The sequence below is a fragment of the Orcinus orca genome, chromosome 8 (assembly GCF_937001465.1).
Source record: "Orcinus orca chromosome 8, mOrcOrc1.1, whole genome shotgun sequence".
In the NCBI taxonomy this organism is placed as follows: domain Eukaryota; kingdom Metazoa; phylum Chordata; class Mammalia; order Artiodactyla; family Delphinidae; genus Orcinus; species Orcinus orca.
The window spans coordinates 14,241,284-14,261,747 of record NC_064566.1 but is presented as its reverse complement, the minus strand read 5'-3'; the positions used below and the strand labels follow the sequence as shown (position 1 = coordinate 14,261,747).

The 20,464-nt window shown below is 41.2% G+C and overlaps 1 protein-coding gene across 34 annotated transcripts in view; it reads right to left on the bottom strand.

Moving 5' to 3' along the window:
* PHF21A (PHD finger protein 21A) overlaps positions 1–20,464 on the bottom strand; it is a 194,510-nt gene that overhangs the window by 10,536 nt on the left and 163,510 nt on the right. For 29 of the 34 annotated variants that reach the window (XM_049713200.1, XM_049713199.1, XM_033411374.2 and 26 more), the window contains 5 exons: positions 14,437–14,535; positions 11,471–11,522; positions 10,635–10,714; positions 10,105–10,165; positions 7,371–7,534 (listed from right to left, as the gene is read on the bottom strand). In XM_049713200.1, the coding sequence (XP_049569157.1) occupies positions 7,371–7,534; positions 10,105–10,165; positions 10,635–10,714; positions 11,471–11,522; positions 14,437–14,535 (456 nt within the window). Of the gene's footprint in view, positions 1–7,370; positions 7,535–7,608; positions 7,632–10,104; positions 10,166–10,634; positions 10,715–11,470; positions 11,523–14,436; positions 14,536–20,464 lie in introns of all 34 variants that reach the window. The other 5 variants (XM_049713201.1, XM_033411519.2, XM_033411497.2 and 2 more) reach the window with 1 other exon arrangement.

The window sequence follows — 20,464 nt, the reverse complement described above, 5'->3', positions numbered from 1 at the left end:
ATGCAGAATTGGTTCTTTGCTTAAAGAGAGCAGAGGAAGTCCCACAGAGTTGCTGCACCAGGTCCAAAGGGTTAGGCTTTGGTGACTGACCAAATTACTACCATAAACCAAATAGTAAGTTGAATGATGGCTGACCCACAATCCTTTGCTGGGAGCTAAAGATGTATGTTTTTTGGAAACACCCTGGCTGTATCAATTGCAACTTCATCATCTGCTAAACAAATTTTATAACTGTGTCAACATATCTTCCCTTCCCATAAAAATGATGATAGTGGCAACAAGATACATCCTAAAGATTAGTGACTGGCTGGGTCTTATATTACCAACTCCTTCTAGATGGTTACTGATCCCCAGGAAATGTCTGCCTCTCAACTGTGATTGTTTAATTAACATTGCTGGGGCTTACGCTACCCAGCAGCAAACACAGAGCCCTGTGTGTTGATTTTAATCACTGCCACTGTTGGGACACTGTAAAAGTAGAAGTCAATTATCTTTAAAGAAAATCCATTCCACTAGGTTTAACCGAGAAAGTTCTCAACATATTTAATGGTTTTAGAAAAGCTTTCTTTTACCTTTCGATTCCTGAAAAGAACAAAGTTTCCATTTTAAGAGGAAACCTGGCAAAAGCATTTAGTTGGTGATTTGATCCGAGTGGATCCTTCGGGTTCAGTCTCTCAAAGAAAATCATAAACCTCCTCAGCCAAAAGTCACAAAAAGGAAAAACAACATCTTTAGGGAAGACACTCACTTGCAGACCCACAATCATCTGTTCCCCAGCATCTGTGCATCGCCTTGCAAAGGATCCCTACCAGGAAGCCATGAGCTGGCAATACCTCGGCAATGCTTCAACTGAGGAAAACGGAGATAATCTTTGGTGCAAACAAAGTTTCTGACAGGGACTCCTGGTGCTCATTAACAGGACAGGTAGAAAACCTGTGTCAATCACTAATGCCAAAAACCAATGCTGAATCTTGAGAGCAAGACTGGGTCTGTAGCCACTAGCTATTGTCCAAGGAAGGAAACCTGCCCGAGAACTCTTCTATGACCCTGGTCCTCCGAAGATGACACTTCCTTTGTTGTTTCTGGAACCGTAACTCAGGATGTGCATACGGTATGCTTTTGCTCTTTGGAGAGGGGTAGACCTAATTATTAAGTACTAAGAAGCTTCAAGTTCAAGGGATTTTACCTGAAGACGATCCTAAAGACAAGCTCTGTAATTCACAAAAGAACTGGGATGTGCACAAAATGTAACTCTTGGTTTCCCTCCTCAAACCTGCTCATCTTCCAGTAAATGGCAGCTTTATCCTTTCAGTTGTTTAGGCCAAAACCTTTGGCTATTCTCTTTTTCTCACATCCCCTTATCTAATTCTGCTGGCTCTTCAAAATATATGCAGACCCCATCAGTTTTTTCCATCTCTACTTCTGCCATTCAATCGGGCCAAGTCATCGTGAGCTCTTCCCAGGATGACTGCAACAGCCTCCTAACTGGTCTTCCTGCTCCCATCCTATCCTCCCCACAGTCTCTTCTCCGTTGTCAGACACAGTGATCACTCTAAAATCCAAGCCAATTTTGCAAACGCCTTAAAAATAATAAATGCACAGGACAGATCATATCTTGGGTCACAAATCAAGCCTTGGTAAATTTAAGAAAATTGAAATCGTATCAAGTATCTTTTCCGACCACAACGCTATGAGACTAGATATCAATTACAGGGAAAAAGCTGTAAAAAACACAAACACATGGAGGCTAAACAACACACTACTAAATAACCAAGAGATCACTGAAGAAATCAAAGAGAAATCAAAAAATACCTAGAAACAAATGACAATGAAAACACGATGACCCAAAACCTATGCGATGCAGCAAAAGCAGTTCTCAGAGGGAGGCTTATAGCAATACAATCCTACCTCAAGAAACATCTCAAATAAACAACCTAACTTTACACGTAAAGCAATTAAGAGAAAGAAGAACAAAAAACCCCCAAAGTTAGCAGAAGGAAAGAAATCATAAACATCAGCTCAGAAATAAATGAAAAAGAAATGAAGAAAACAATAGCAGAGATCAATAAAAGTAAAAGCTGGTTCTTTGAGAAGATAAACAAAATTGATAAACCTTTAGCCAGACTCATCAAGAAAAAAAAGGAGAAGACTCAAATCAACACAATTAGAAATGAAAAAGGAGACGGCACAACTGACACTGCAGAAATACAAAGAATCATGAGAGATTAATACAAGGAACTCTATGCCAATAAAATGGACAACCTGGAAGAAATGGACAAATCCTTAGAAAAGTACAACGTTCTGAGACTGAACCAGGAAGAAATAGAAAATATAAACAGACCAATCACCAGCAGAGAAATTGAAACTGGGATTAAAAATCTTCCAACAGACAAAAGCCCAGGACCAGATGGCTTCACAGGCGAATTCTATCAAACATTTAGAGAAGAGCTAACACCTATCCTTCGCAAACTCTTCCAAAATATAGCAGAGGGAGGAACACTCCCAAACTCATTCTATGAGGCCACCATCACCCTGATACTAAAACCAGACAATGATGTCACAAACAAAGAAAACTACAGGCCAGTATCAGTGTTGAACACAGATACAAAAATCCTCAACAAAATACTAGCAAACAGAATCCAACAGCACATTAAGAGGATCATACACCATGATCAAGGGGGGTTTATCCCAGGGATGCAAGGATTCTTCAATATACGCAAATCAATCAATGTGATACAACATATTAACAAATTGAAGGGTAAAAACCATATGATCATCTCAATAGATGCACAAAAAGCTTTCGACAAAATTCAACACCCATTTATGATAAAAACCCTCCAGAAAGTAGGCATCAGCATAATAAAGGCCATATATGACAAACCCACAGCCGACATCATTCTCAGTGGTGAAAAACTGAAACCATTTCCATTAAGCTCAGGAAAAAGACAAGCTTGCCCACTCTCACCACTACTATTCAACACAGTTTTGGAAGTTTTAGCCACAGCAATCAGAGAAGAAGAAGAAATGGAATGCAAATTGGAAAAAAAAGAAGTAAAACTGTCACTGTTTGCAGATGACATGACACTATGCACAGAGAATCCTAAAGATGCTACCAGAAAACTACTAGAGCTAATCAATGAATTTGGTAAAGGAGCAGGATACAAAATTAATGCACAGAAATCTCTTGCATTCCTATACACTAATGATGAAAAATCTGAAAGAGAAATTAAGGAAAGTCTCCCATTTACCACTGCTACAAAAAGAATAAAATACCTAAGAATAAACCTACCTAAGGAGACAAAGGACCTGTATGCAGAAAACTATGAGACACTGATGAAAGAACTTAAAGATAATACAAACAGATGGAGAGATATACCATGTTGTTGGACGGGAAGAATCAACATTGTGGAAATGACTATACTACCCAAAGCAACCTACAGATTCAATTCAATCTCTATCAAACTACCAATGGCATTTTTCACAGAATTAGAACAAAAAATTTCACAATTTGTATGGAAACACAAAAGACCCTGAATAGCCAAAGCAATCTTGAGAAAGAAAAACAGAGCTGGAGGAATCAGGCTCCCGGACTTCAGACTATACTACAAAGCTACAGTAATCAAGACAGTATGGTACTGGCACCAAAAAAGAAATGCAGATCAGTGGAACAGGATAGAAAGCCCAGAGATAAACCCAGGCACATATGGTCACCTTCTCTTTGATAAAGGAGGCAAGAATATACAATGGAGAAAAGACAGCCTCTTCAATAAGTGGTGCTGGGAAAACTGGACAGCTACATGTAAAAGAATGAAATTAGAACACTCCCTAACACCATACACAAAAATAAACTCCAAATGGATTAAAGACCTAAATGTAAGGCCAGACACTATAAAACTTTTAGAGGAAAACATAGGCAGAACACTCTATGACATAAATCGCAACAAGATCGTTTTTGACCCACCTCCTAGAGAAAGGGAAATAAAAACAAACAAAAGAAAAACAAATGGGACCTAATGAAACTTAAAAGCTTTTGCACAGCAAAGGAAACCATAAACAAGATGAAAAGACAACCCTCAGAATGGGAGAAAATATTTGCAAATGAAGCAAATGACAAAGGATTAAATTCCACAATATACAAGCAGCTCGTGCAGCTCAATATCAAAAAAACAAACAACCCAATCCAAAAATGGGCAGAAGACCTAAACAGACATTTCTCCAAAGAAGATATACAGATTGCCAACAAACACATGAAAGGATACTCAACATCACTAATCATTAGAGAAATGCAAATGAAAACTACAACGAGGTATCACCTCACACCGGTCAGAATGGCCATCATCAAAAAGTCTACAAACAATAAATGCTGGAGAGGGTGTGGAGAAAAGGGAACCCTCTTGCACTGTTGGTGGGAATGTAAATTGATACAGCCACTATGGAGAACAGTATGGAGGTTCTTTAAAAAACTAAAAAGAGGGGCTTCCCTGGTGGCGCAGTGGCTGAGAATCTGCCTGCTAATGCAGGGGACACAGGTTCGAGCCCTGGTCTGGGAGGATCCCACATGCCATGGAGCAACTAGGCCCGTGAGCCACAACTACTGAGCCTGCGAGTCTGGAGCCTGTGCTCTGCAACGAGAGAGGCCGCGATAGTGAGAGGCCCGCGGACCACGATGAAGAGTGGCCCCCACTTGCCACAACTAGAGAAAGCCCTCACACAGAAATGAAGACGCAACACAGCAAAAATAAATATTAATTAATTAATAAACTCCTACCCCCAACATCTTCTTTAAAAAAAAAACTAAAAAGAGAACTACCATACGACCCCACAATCCCACTACTGGGCATATACCCTGAGAAAACCGTAATTCAAAAAGAGTCATGTACCACAATGTTCACTGCAGCACTGTTTACAATAGCAAGGACATGGAAGCGACCTAAGTATCGATCGACAGATGAATGGATAAAGATGTGGCACAAATATACAATGGAGTATTACTCAGCCATAAAAAGAAACGAAGTTGAGTTATTTGTAGTGAGATGGATGGACATAGAGTCTGTCATACAGAGTGAAGTAAGTCAGAAAGAGAAAAACAAATACCGTGTGCTAACACATATATATGGAATCTAAAAAAAAAAAAAGGCTCTGAAGAATCTAGGGGCAGGACAGGAATAAAGATGTAGACGTAGAGAGTGGACTAGAGGACACGGGGTGGGGGAAGGGTAAGCTGGGACGAAGTGAGAGCGTGTCATGGACATATATACACTACCAAATGTAAAATAAATAGCTAGTGGGAAGCAGCTGCATCTCACAGGGAGATCAGCTCGGTGCTTTGTGACCACCTAGAGGCGTGGGATAGGGAGGGTGGGAGGGAGACGCAAGAGGGAGGGGATATGGGGATATATGTATAAGTACAGCTGATTCACTTTGTTATACAGCAGAAACTAACACACCATTGTAAAGCTATTATATGCCGATAAAGATGTTAAAAAAAAAATAAATGCAGGTAAGAACCTTCAAAGGCTGCTAAAACCACTAAGTTTGCTGGGGAACTGGATATTTTTATAGACTCGTCACTATCTTCACCTAAGGAAACAGGCATCTTTAGGATTAGAGATATCTGATTGAGTCTATCTTAAGAGATGAAAGCTAATATCACCAACAATGGGACAGATGGACAACATGTGCCTCTTGTGATGCACTGAGAATCAGTGCATCATCAGGTATTTGGTGCTCCTACAAAAATGCATACCCTGAATCTATTCTTGAGAAAACAATCAGATCATCCAAATGGAGGGACACTCTATACAGCAACTGGCCTATCTTTTAAAAAATGTCAGTGTCACGAAGGACAAAGACAGGCTGAGAAACTGTTCCAGAGTAAGGAGACTAAAGACAAAACACCATAAAAATTAATGTCAAGAGTGATCTTGGGTTGGATCCTGGAGCAGAAAAAACAAAGTGCCACTCAGGCATTTATTGAGATAATTGGAGAAATCTGAAGATGGGCTGTATACTATACAAATAATGTTTTGTCATATTAAATTTCCTCAATTTCATAACTGCATTGTGGCTACGTCAGAGACTGTCTTTGTTTTTAGGAGATATACACGGAAGTATTTTGGGTGAAGATTCATGATGTCTTCAACTTCTTAACTAGATCAGCAAAACAAGCGTGTGGTGGTGGGAAGTAGCACATGTGGCGAAATTGTAACAATCGGTGAATCTAGGAGGAGGGTATATATTCCTTCCTTGTGTTGTTGTTGCAACTTTTCTGTAGGTTTGGAAATTTTCAAAATAAAAAGTGAAAAGTAACGTCACTCCTCTACTTAAAACTCTGGAGCATCTCCCATCTCACTCAGAGTAAAAGCTACAAGACCCTGCGAGACGGGCCCTGCCCTCTGAGGTCTCCTCTCCCACTGCTCCTGCCTGCCCACCAAGCCCTTCTTCTCTACGCCATATACACTTCCTCCAACGAGCAGGGCTTCTGCACTGCTGTTCCCTCTGCGTGGAATGCTCTTCCCCGCCCCAGATACTCCAACATACTCCATTCCCACCAGAGAGGCTGTCTCTTACCACTCTTCATAAAACAGCAACCTCCTGCTGTAACTCCTTATGCCCCTGATTCTGTGTCAAGTTTTTTTTCACAGCACTTATCATGACCTGACATTTAAATGTTCATTTGCTTATCACCTGCCTCTGGCCGTGCAATACGAGCTCCCTGAGGGCAAGGAGCTGGTTCTGTTCCCTGTTCTGTCCCCAGTCTCAACAACAGTGCATGCTCAGCAGGGCAGTGCTCAGTATTTGTTGAGTGAATTCACCGCTTTGTAAGCGCTCATTTAAAAAGAGGGCACTAGTTTGCACTCCTGCAGCCTCTGGGGGAAGGGCTACTAAGCATCTGATGCTTTTTTCAGGAGCCTGTTTCTGACCAATTCTGATGAATAAAGTTGCTTTTCGGAAAAGTTGTCTTGAATTTTACTTGAAGCAGGAAACACGGACTGCTAGGCGAATGTACACCTTTGGTCATTATCCCCACCTCCCCAAACTGACGACAGACACCTGCACACCTCTCAGTTATACGACCTGACTTCCCCACCCCATCCCCCTTCCTGAGAACTCCTTCACCGCAGATAAATTCCAGACTTTGAAAACCCTGACTGAGCCTCCTAATGTGGTCTTTAATATGATTCTCAAGGACATGGCAGGACCTGGGACCCCAGCAGAAAGCTGCCTTACGTGGCCCACAGTGTCCTGTAGGGATTACTGCTGTTCCAGGGTTAGTCAAGGAGATGCAACTGGTAAGGAGACAACATATGATAACGGTTTCCCCGATTTAAGCTCTGAGAAAGAGAGTGAGCTTTTCCCAAGTTACTTACGTCTGTGGAGGTGGGGCTGGGCAGGGACACAGGCTGAACAGGTGCAGGGAAAGTGAATGTGGTCTCTGTCTTTTCATTTTCAGGGGAGTCAGGATGACTGGATGGGGGGGATGTTGGGGTTAGGGCTCCAAACCCCAGCACTGCATTGTATTTTGGAGGACGACCTACAGACCGAGAAAAGGGAACAAAAGGGAAAAAAGGGGGAGGGAAAGAAAGGGGGAAAAATGATCTTACATACCTTTGGCCAGTGTTCCTCATTGGCTAGCATGGAAAAGGAAGTGAGGTAGCAGAGAGAAGGTTAATACAACAGTCCCAAAGAGAGGAAAAGAAGCAAAGATTTAAATGTCATTCGAAACAAATGCATGAGTGTCGAAGGGAGGATAAGAGAGCCTCAGAGAATGACAGGAGATACTGGGTTATGTTAAAGGTCTTCGCCTTGGGCAGATTATAGAGACGTTCCTCAACTATGACAATTTGAGATTTCTAACGGGAGAACAAGATATCAAAGCCCAACAGGAGCCAAGGCCAGGGAGAAGAATTTATTTTCTTTTTCCATATCTTTTACATATTGTCTCCTAAGGTTTTTCTGCAATCGTTATTCTTATAATAATATTAGTGATTCTCAGTTCCCACAAACAGACTGGCTGAGGATCTCTGCTTTTCCTCTTCTCTCCTGCCCACATTTTGGTTACTTCATTGCTTGTGAGGGTAGAGAAAGGCAAAGGGAGGAGGCAAAATTCAAGTTAACTATTCTTACCCCTTCTGGCAGAGCTAGGAAGACATATGTTCTGGGAGTAGCTGGAACCTAAGAGCTAAAAAGACCTTCTGGGCTTAACAGTGAATTTAAGTAAGTCTGGACTCAGATACCCTTCCCAGTTGATCAAAAATCATCTCCCTGCTTTCCATCACAAACATTCCAGTGAACTACATGTCTTAGAACTGGGGTGTTCCAAAGTCTCAGGAAAAGCCCTGTCATCAGCAACAGCTACCAGAAAGAGCTGATTTGAGCAGAAGCATTTTGAATCAAACCTCATGGCTACAGAGAATCTACAAGTGGGCCCTAATGCGTATGGGAAGTCCAGGTCAACCACTCTTGCCTTATGATATATCTAAGTCAGGGTCCTTGTCTTCTAAGGGCCAAAGGTCATAGCTTCTAAGCTGTAAGTGATCAAAAGTGTATGCCCAGCACACCATAGGCAAAAAAAGAGCCGGAGAGGTACACAACTGCCTACGAGCACTGTTGGATGGTACGTGGGATCATGACTTTGCCAACAGTTATAATTTATATTGGAATTATGCACAGGAGTCATGATTCTGTCAGATATTACACAAACATTACCTATCTGTGTTAAACCGGCACTGTGTGCAGTACAAAGACAGATCGTACTGGTTTGCCTTTTCTAGGGTATTTAGCGCTGCTAGAAGGGTAAGTGGAAGATAAATGCTCTTTGTTTACCCACAGAAGGCACGTCCTAGGCATTGTGAATGCAGGCTTTCATCCTCTGACCTTGGCAAGAGATGCCAAGGTCTTTCTGGCTCATTTAACCCCTATCCTCCCAGCAGATGCTGTCCACTAGCAGGTCAATTAACCGTGGCTTCTGGCTGGGGGCTCCTTTCTGAGGACTGTGTCAGAGGTCACTAAAACAACCCCAAACAAAATAAAACAACAAAAGATAACCCATGACACTGGTTACTGTGGCCCAGGAATCAATATGAAACAGTGACTTAGGGATACCCATCTAAATATGTTTTGGCTTCTTGAAGGAGGGGCTGATGAAACACTAGCGTGGGTGTGCTATCTCTCTGAGGGGAAGAGACGGTAACCACTGTACCACCGGTACAGTGCTAGCCCTCCCTAAGGCAGACAGAGGGTCGGGATGACCTCCTAAGCTTCCAATGGCTCTGAGATTGCTGTGCATACACAAAAATTAGCATGCTACTCCGCTCACTCTGCAACCTTTCTAGCCTGGAACTGTAATTCAAGGACACATTATCACGTGGAGAAAAGGACCTTGGGATGTATTACTGACATCAAAGAACCATTTCAGAGCCTTGTTTATAAGCTCAAACTCTGAGCTATTAAGACCTGTTTCGACCTGCATGGTGAAGGCAGTTGCTGACCTGAGAGTGAGGTGGAATGCCCGCCCTGGAAGGTCTGAAACTGGGGGACGGAGCTCTTTAGGAATTTCTGCTTTGGGAAGCCTGTTTCGACAGTGATGTTTTCTTCTTTAGTTGCAGGTGCTCTCTTCTCATAGATTCAAAATTCTCAGTGTGGCTACCTCTCTCCTTCCTGCAAAGTCTGCAGCTCACAGAAGCTTAAGAGTCGTGCTCTGTCCTCACTGGCATCAGGACAACTTAGACACTACTAAGAACGCCTTGGCAACACCAGTGCTCTGTTGTGCTCAATGATGCTAAAATGCTCCCTTTTACAGGGTGTTCTGTTCATTGTGCTATTCGTCAACAGCCTGAGGGGCCTGGGGCAGAAATCCTGCAATGAGCCATTCCCCTCAGCCAGCTTTGCCCGAATCCCAGGAAGGGGAGCTTTTGATTCAGTCTACAGAACTCTCATAAGAGATCTCACTCTCTTTTCCCCCCATTCTCAGAGAACAACAACAAAACTATATTCAAGGGATATAGGAGTTAGGCTCTAGGACAATGGGAGGAGGGAGGGGAAAGAAACACAACACAGAAAGCAAAAGCAACAGCAAGGGAGAGATACAAAAAAGGTACTCACCTCTCTTCCGGGTCCCAGGATGCATTGTACTGTTCAGGTACGTGACTGCGCTCTTCTTACGCTTTCGGGATTGAAGAAAGAAAGGTGACTGGTTGAATAGCATGGTTACTACTAATCCCGGTACAAGCCAAAGACCAAGCACAGCATGCCTGTCAACATGCCAACTAGTTAGTGCTAGTCACCCAAAGGTCTCAGTGATAACTGGATTTATCGTATGTACTTGGCTCTGAAAGAATATTCCAGAGAGGTACGTCTCTGCTTCAGAAGAAAGTTGTGTTCAGATGACAGGATGAGTTAAATTTTTAAGGTAGGTTTGTATCTACTTAAACTTCAGGAAAAAACTAAGGGGGAAACAGCAAATAATAAAGATGAAATAATGTCCTCAGCCAGAGAAAAAGCCATCATTTTACAGAGCTGGCCAAGCACAATCAGGGTACTGCTCGTAAGCAGCTTTTCAGACGGGAGGTGCTGAGCAAGTCCTAAATAAAACTGGAGACGTGAGGGAATGGCCAAGTGCTGGCCAGGAATACCTCTGGCTCAAAGACCGCGCCACTGTACACTGGATTTGCTGTCGTTCTTCTTTTTCGTTCTTGCCGCTTGCTTTGGATTTCTTGGGAAAGCAAAAGGTCTGGATTAGAAGAAAGGTATGAAGGACCCCCCCCAACGTAACCTCATCGTTTACTTATTGGGTTTCCCATGACAAGTTAGAAACGAGAGTAAGTCTCTCGGTTTCACTGCAGCCTCAGCGAAGGGAATCCCGCTGCTGGGAGCAAACATGAAGGACCATCCACTCTCACCTCTTGGAAAGCAAGGCCCTGCTGTCCTACAGTGTGGCTCTCTGTGATTGAGAGCTTAACAGTAGACAACACTTGTAAAAGTTTCCTGATTTATTTTTAGATCACTGTAATATAGGTGTGGATGAACTTTACCCACAGACCTAGATTGAGTAATCATAGTTCACCATTCTTGAATTAAATCACTAGAACAGGTATAGCTTTGCAACTATTCTTAAGATTCCAATAATCTAGAGTGACTGAAAAATACAGACAAAGACTTGTCAGAGGGGCATTTGCTACTTTATGCTGCCAGGGAAAAAAAAAGTTTCTCTAAGTGAACGGAAGTCACCTTAATGCAGGCAACTAGGGAGCTTCCCCAGGACAGTAGTGTGGATAAATAATGATAGGAAGGAGAGGGGCTGAACATTACATAGAAGGAAGGTAAGTTTACTCCAAAAAAAGAGTCCATACTGGTTGAATCATACTCTGCTTGTGTTCCAATTTTCAGTTCTAACAATAAATCAAACAACATTTTCAAGAACAAAGCCCTGGGCCAGAAGCAAGGTAGCACCATGAATATCTTCTCTTACCTTCTAGATGGTCATGTGTTACCAACCCCAGAGACACCATGAAGGCAAGTTTCTGTGCCAGAGAAACAAAAGAAGAATATACTTCAGTGTGGGTTCTCGCAAAGTCAGCTGCATGTTCCTACTTAGACTCCTGGGGAAAGACAGCCCAATGGCTGGTGGGTGAAAGGAAGCCGGGTTCAGGTGAACAAGGAGTGGGCACCCTCCACTCTCAGCAGCTATGGAACCGCTCTGGAAGCTTTCTGATCTTACAGGGATCAAAAGAGAAGGACTGGGGCCTATATCTTCCACTCTCTCAATGGCAGAAATCAGTATCTTGAATGACCTAAGTTTTTTCCAGAAAAATTCTCAAGGAGGGAAGAGGACTTCACAATGTAGAAACACACAGAGGGTTACAAACAGCCTCCCACACAACAAGCTCCAAATTCTAAGTACTTCATTTGTCACACCAGGTCAGGGGTTCTTATATTTTTGCTACCACTGATTGGACAATAACTCAAAGCTAAGTGAGTTTTAGGAATGACAGCAGGTGGTTCTGCTTAATACTATGATTTTTCAATCAACCATGGACCTACAAATTATAGAGTGCTTTCTCTCTGACCACCACTCTCAGGGCTCCATCAGAAGCCAGACTGCTCAGAACACTGTACTCCAAAGCTGGAACGTTAGATGCTTAAAAATGGAGAGAGCAACAGATTGATTACTATTTTGCTCTTTGGTTGCATGTGGTCTGGAAAGTACGCCTTTATTTTCTGCTGTACCACTGCATGCAGCTGCTAAATATGCCAAATAACGTATCATCCATTTCTCTCGGTGATGAATAAGGAACATCATTAGTTGTCAGGAGACATAATCCTGCAGAATTATTCATACCACAATTTGGTCTTTGAAAATCCTGACATTTTACCCTCAACTTTAAATATCATGGTATTCTGGCCTGAAGTGATAGGTTCAAGCTATTCGAGGTACTGAGTGTTTTATAAAGATAACCTTGAACAAGCCACTTGAGAACACAGACATGTCCTTTACTGGTATCCACAGAGTCCTGAAGAAATGTTTTAATTTTATTTCTTATTTCAGAAACTAGGGTGGGCACCTATCCTCCCGACAGCCAGAGTACTTCAGTAACGAAAAGCGTCTTGGACGTGCTGCCCATTTTCTACATTGCATACATTTTGCGGCTGCCAATTAACTACGTTCCTAATTTTCACTATTCCTTCAAAACTTAAGATTAGAAGGCTGTCTACCAACTGTTCTCTGTTAATAAAGCAGTGTGTGAACTGACATTCAGATGCACCTTCTTTTAATCAAGTAACAGCATCCTTCTTGGCCACTCACACCCAACTCATCTTTGCCAGTCTAGATCAAGCTCATAAAAGAATTATTAAATGGAAAAAAATCTCTTCTGTAGAACAGATTTTCAGTGATAAATAGAATAAAAAGTTGTCAAGAACTTTCACCTTATCTATGTATCACACACATGCCAATAACTAATTTATTCCCTTTATGGCAGTGATTCTGTCCAATTAGAAATATGTGTTATTTCACATGATGCTACTTGCTTGCCCACACTGTGCCACTGACATAAGATATCCTTAGTTTCTTGGTTTTTTTAAATAAATTTATTTATTTATTTTTGGCTGCATTGGGTCTTTGTTGCTGCGCGCGGGCTTTCTCTAGTTGCGGCGAGCGGGGGCTACTCTTTACTGCGGTGCACGGGCTTCTCATTGCGGTGGCTTCTCTTGTTGAGCAGCACGGGCTCTAGGTGAGCGGGCTTCAGTAGTTGTGGCACGTGGGCTCAGCAGTTGTGGCTCGCGGGCTCTAGAGCACAGGCTCAGTAGCTGTGGCACACAGGCTTAGTTGCTCCACGGCATCTGGGATCTTCCCGGACCAGGGCTTGAACCCGTGTCCCCTGCATTGGCAGGAGGATTCTTAACCATTGCGCCACCAGGGAAGTCCTCTTGTAGTTTCTTTTGATAAGGAAATTTTGCTAATTGCTGTTTTCCCCTCTCCAAGCCTAATACTTGTCATTAATTTTGCAGATTATAAGTTTCTCAGCAATATGCATGACTAGGACTTCTTTTAGGTTCAAGTTTTGGTCTCTTCTTTAAAGACAAATTAAAAATTAATTCATTTCATATCAGAAAGTATTATAATTTGTACTTGCTTTAAAAAAACCTCAACTGGCTTAATAAATCACTGCTTCAAAAAAATGACATGAAGCTTTGATGGCTTTATGCCACTATTTGACATGGTTTCATTAAAAAGAATGCACTGAGGATTAGAAGGAAATGGATTGCTGGTCTAATAAAATCCAACTATCATATATTCATCATCATATTACCTGTCCACATTTTTCTTTTATAGCTGCTTGTACAAAAGTATCAAACTAAAAAATCTCTTGCCTAAGGACATACAAATTCACATTCTATATTTGTACCACAGTTCTGTTTGCTATTTAAGTTTATAATTCTATCCTAAGTTGTAGTACAGATGCTAGTATTTTCATCCCTACTTTTATGCTTCAATGAACTACTTATGAGCTACTGATTCATCTGGGATTTGGGGATCTAATGCAATACAATAGTAATAACAAAAATGCACGTGTAACAACTGTAATCGATAACACAGACCTTAACTGAGTGAACTGGACATCTTTTAAACGTTGGCTGAGACAGACAAAACATAATGATCATTAGGAATGCAGTGGGATACCTGGGGCAATGGTCACGAATCACACAAGTCTAATGTGTGACATACGTATGAAAGGCCTGTTTGCCAGCTCACGAACACTCAAGACCACACTCTTAATCTGTCCCAGGCCAACCTGATTTGGCAATAACATTACTGAATAGTGAGAAAGCACAAGACAAGGGTATCAAGTGATTCAGAGAGCAAGTGTCCCTCATGATGCCTGTGAATAAGTCGCATCACATAGACTGAGCCATGCCTTGGAGGGCTGGGCCTACCTGAGGGTTCTCCTCCCGTTTTGGTTTGGGTGCGGTAGGTGGAGTGACGGTGCGGCTCTCCGTTTGTTTCTCATCTGTTTCTGTGTGGGATTTAATTGTCTAGAAGAAGAAAATTAAATGAAACTTCAGAATTCACTTTTTTATTAAAAGAATAAAAGCAAACATAGTTTGACTGTTGCCAACAAGAAAGAAAAGAACATACTCAAATTGGAAACATATTAATAAAGGAGATAATACGGACTTCATTGTAGAAGGGGGAAAGTAAAATGGAAGGCCCCAGTTGAAATGATTAAATTGCATGACTAGAATAACTATGAATCTATAAATACAACAGTCTATTTCAATGTACTTTAGGAGGCAGGGGTAGTTTCCCAGAAGTAAGTCCATTCTTGTTACATATGGGTCAAGCTCTAGTTCATAGCATGCTTAGGATCTGAATGATGTCCAGAAAAATCTTAGATACACACTTTTCTATTTCAGAACAATTCTAATCACAATCTAAGAGAGGTTGCAGAACTATCCTTACTTGGGATATTTAAAACCTGCCTATATCATCCATTAGAGGAGAGATGCAGTTGCCAAGGAAAGGCCATCTTGTAAAAGGCTGCCATCCTGATTACGGCCAAGCTCATCTTCCAGATGCGTCCATTCAAACAAAAGAAACACCAGTAGCATTACCATCTTCAGACACAAGTGGCAGCTAGCAAACTAGCAGACTGGGTTTGCATTACTATTCTTATCTTGACCCAATGGCTAATTCATTTTATGAAACCCTCTGTAAATACTGAAATGATATTAGAACAGTGGATATAAAACTATAAACATAAACCTAATTTACATTTTCAAAATTAAAAACCATGCAGAAAAGGATTATAAGAGACTACTACAAACAACTATATGCCAATAAAATGGACAACCATGAAGAAATGGACAAATTCCTGGAAAAGTACAATTTTCCAAGACTGAACCAGGAAGAATTAGAAAATATAAACAAATCAATCACAAGTAATGAAATTGAAACCATAATTAAAAATCTTCCAACAAACAAAATCCAGGACCAGATGGCTTCACAGGTGATTTCTATGAAACATTAAGAGAAGAGCTAACACTGATCCTTCTCAAACTCTTCCCAAAAACTGCAGAGGGAGAAACACTCCCGAATTCATTCTACGAAGCCACCATCACCCTGATACCAAAACCAGAAAAAGATATCACAAAAAAAGAAAATTACAGACCAATATCACTGATGAACATAGATGCAAAAATCCTGAGCACAATATTAGCAAACAGAATCCAACAGCACACTAGAAGGATCATACACCATGATCAAGTGCGATTTATCCCAGGGATGCAAGGATTCTTCAATATACGCAAATCAATCAATGTGATACACCACATTAACAAATTAAGGAATAAAAACCATATGATCATCTCAACAGATGCAGAAAAAGCTTCTGACAAAATTCAACACCCATTTATGATAAAAAAAACTCTGCAGAAAATGGGCATAGAGGAAAGCTACCTCAACATAATAAAGGCCATATACGACAAACCCACAGCAAGCATCAGACTCAATGGTGAAAAAGTGAATGCATTTCCACTAAGATCAGGAACAAGACAAGGATGTCTGATCACTCTCACCACTCTTATTCAACATAGTTTTGTAAGTCCTAGCCACAGCAATCAGAGAAGAAAAAGAAATAAAAGGAATACAAACTGGAAAAGAAGAAGTAAAACTGTCACTGTTTGCAGATGACATGATACTATACATAGAGAATCCTAAAGATGCCAAGAACTAATCAATGAATTTGGTAAGGTTGCAGGATACAAAATTAATGCACAGAAATCTCTGGCATTCCTATACACCAACAATGAAAAATCTGAAAGAGAAATTAAGGAAACACTCCCATTTACCACTGCAACAAAAAGAATAAAATACCTAGGAATAAACCTGCCTAAGGAGGTGAAAGACTTGTATTCACAAAACTATAAAACACTGATGAAAGAAATCAAAGATGACACAAATAGGTGGAGAAATATACCATGTTCTTGGATTGGAAGAATCAATATTGTGAAAATGTCTCTACTACCCAAAGCAATCTACAGATTCAATGCAATCCCTATCAAACTACCAAAGGCATTCTTCACAGAATTAAAACAAAAAATCTTACAATTCATATGGAAACACAAAAGACCCCGAATAGCCAAAGCAATCTTGAGACAGAAAAATGGAGCTGAAGAAATCAGGTGCCCCGACTTCAAACTATACCACAAAGCTACAGTAATCAAGACAGTATGGTACTGGCACAAAAACAGAAATATAGATCAATGGTACAGGATAGAATGCCCAGAGATAAGCCCATGCACATATGGGCACCTAATTGACGACAAAGGAGGCAAGAACATACAATGGAGAAAAGACAGCCTCTTCAATAAGTGGTGTTGGGAAAACTGGACAGCTACACGTAGAAGAATGAAATTAGAACACTACCTAACACCATACACAAAAATAAACTCCAAATGGATTAAAGACTTAATTGTAAGACCAGACACTATAAAACTTTTAGAGGAAAACATAGGAAGAACGCTCTTTGACATAAACCACAGCGAGATCTTTTTTGACCCACCTCCTAGAGTAACAGAAATAAAAACAAAAATAAACAAATGGGACTTAAAAGCTTTTGCACAGCAAAGGAAACCATAAACAAGACAAAAAGACAACCCTCAAAATGGGAGAAAATATTTTCAAATGGAATAACAGACAAAGGATTAATCTCCAAAATATACAAACAGCTCATGGAGCTCAATGTCAAAAAAACAAACAATCCAGTTAAAAAACGGGCAGAAGACCTAAATAGACATTTCACCAAGGAAGATGTACAGATGGCAAAGAGGCACATGAAAAGATGCTCAACATCACTAATTATTAGAGGAATGCAAATCAAAACTACAATGAGGTATCACCTCACGCTGTCAGAATGGCCATTAGCAAAAAAGCTAGAAACAATAAATGCTGGAAAGGGTGTGGTGAAAAGGGAATCCTCCTACACTGTTGGTAGGAATGAAAATTGATACAACCACTATAGAAAACAGTATGGAGGTTCCTTAAAAACTAAAAATAGAACTACCATATGACCCAGCAATCCCACTACTGGGAAACCATAATCCAAAAAGAAACATTCACCACAATGTTCACTGCAGCACTATTTACAATAGCCAGGACACGGAAGCAACCTAAATGTCCATCAACAGATGAACAGATAAAGAAGATGTGGCACATGTATACAATGGAATATTACTCAGCCATAAAAAGAAACAAAATTGACATCTATAGTGAGGTGGATGGACCTAGAGTCTGTAATACAGAGTGAAGTAAGTCAGAAAGAGAAAAACAAATACCATATTTAACACATATATATGGAATCTAAAAAAAAAAAAAAAAAGGTACTGATGAACCTAGTTGCAAGGCAGAAATAAAGAGGCAGACATAGAGAATGCACCTGATGACATGGGGTGGGAGAGCGAAGCTGGGGTGAAGTGAGAGTAGCATCAACATGTATACACTACCGAATGTAAAACAGTTGGCTGGTGGGAAGCAGCAGCATAGCACAGGGAGATCGGCTTGGTGCTTTGCGATGACCTAGCGGGGGTGGGATAGGGAGGATGGGAGGGAGGCTCAAGAGGGAGGGGATATGGGGACATGTGTATGCATATGGCTGACTCACTTTGTTGTACAACAGAAACTAACACGGTATTGTGAAGCAATTATACTCCAATAAAGATCTATTAAAAAAAAACACAATGCAGATGCAAATGGTCTTTTTGTATGGCAACAAGTAATTAAATAAATGAGAGTGAAACTGTCTGATTATTGATGAGTAGGAGCCAAATGAAAGACTGGTTCTACAAACAGGATATCAAAATTCTCAGAAATCTTTATGTTGTGAAATATTTTACTAGATCTGAAAAACTAACATAATCACTTTATTTTTTCACTTTATTTCTTGGCCATGTCCATATTTTCCTTCTGCTTCTCATATTATTACTTTAGGAAAGTGTTAAGTATCTGTCTTATCAATACTGTGGCAACCACTGTCCTGGGGCATAAATGCTACCTTGTATTTTTTTTTTTCTCATCAGGGTCCTATCTTATTTCCACCTCCAGACAATATAAGCTACTTGAGAGCAGGATTGTTCTACACACTTTTGCACCCCTTTGTGCCCAGCACAGGGCCTCACCGTAGAGCAGGTATGCTGTAAAGAGACGTTGATCTTCTGAGTGGGGAGTATGACCTACCAGAAGAATCACTTGCTTTCCTCTCTCTCTCACACATGCTTTTTTTATTAACCAAAAAGGACACATTTCCCCCATAAAACAAACCACCAAACACACCTACAAAGGAACACAATGGGAAAGTAGTTTATAGTGACATTTTTAAGGTCCTGGGTATCCAGGAAGCTTATTTCATAGCTCCGTGAATTGGAAGAACAGGAGTCTGACAGGGGAGGGAGAAGAGAAGGTCAACTATAAGGGTTTGCTGCTCCATTCCAAGGCTGTGTGATGTCCCTGGGGGTCTCTTACTTCCATCTCTAGGGCTGAATAAGCAGGCAGTGGTGATGCCTCCAGGGAAGATCAAACCAATTCCTCTTCACTAAAGAATTATCCAGGGTTCAAATTTTCTCTCACGCAGAAGAGTACAATTATCTCAAGGTTGGATAAAGAATACCAAAAGCACCCAAGAAAATAAAGATAAAGCAATTGCTGGTGGCGCATTGGTTAAGAATCCACCTGCCAATGCAGGGGTCACAGGTTCAAGCCCTGGTCCAGGAAGATCCCACGTGCCGCAGAGCAACTAAGCCTGTGCGCCACAACTACTGAACCTGCGCTCTAGAGCCCGTGAGCCACAACTACAGAGTCCGCGTGCCACAACTTCTGAAGCCCGAGTTCCTAGAGCCTGTGCTCCACAACAAGAGAAGCCACCGCAATGAGAAGCCCGTGCACCACAACAAAGAGTAGCCCATGCTCGCCAAAACTAGAGAAAGCCTGCATGCAGCAACAAAGACCCAACACAGCCAAAAATAAAATAAATTAAAAAAAACAAAAAATGTATTAAAAATAAAGCAGAACTCCTTAAAAAAAAAAAAAAAAAAAGAGATAAAGCAATCGAAACAATGGGGAGGTGTCTTTCTCTCAAGGACCTTCCGCTCCAGGGGAAGCCAGCTGCCATGCTGTGAACAGCACTATGGAGGGGCCTATGAGGTGAGGAACTGAACCTCCTGCCAACAGCCAGGGAGAAGTGAGGACTGCTGACAACCATGTGACTGAGTTTGGAAGTGAATTATCCAGCCCCAGTTGAGCCTTGAAATGACTGCAGTCCTGACCAACTAGTTTGAATGCAAATTTGTGAGGGACCTTGAGCCAGGACCACTGAGCTAAGATGCAACCTGATTCCTGACCTCAAAAATTGTGTGAGATAATAAATTTTTGTTGTTTTAAGCTGCTTAAAACAAACAAAAAACATTAGGGTTTGACATCACAGAAAACAGGGAGTTTTAGAATCAGTCCTTTCACTAAAGCAAACATTAAGCTGGCAGAAACTGACAGAATCAACTTTTTAAAACTCTGGAATCTAATAAAAAACTAAGAATAATCTGGGGGGGGCACTTACTGAAGAAAGAGGCTGCTAAATTTTATTAAGAAAGTAGTTTTCCTTACCTACCAACAAATCCATCCCTTAGTTCAACAGAGGCTGTGGAGATGGTAATCTGTGTTCCTGGTGTGGTTTGTGGAACCTCGTTTTCAACTTGTGGCTGTGTATTCTGACCTGTCTGGTAACCCCCTAAGGACTGGTGCAGGCTGACCCTTGTTTGCCCACCCAAGGCTGAAGCAGCTTTCCAGGTGCCATCTGATGAAAGCATCTAAAGACATATGTTACCTGTAGTTACCTGGTGCAAAGGATGGGAGGTGGAGTATGCAGCAGACAGACCCAAAGGTCTAGGAAGAAGGAGGCTGAGGAGGAAGATCCTT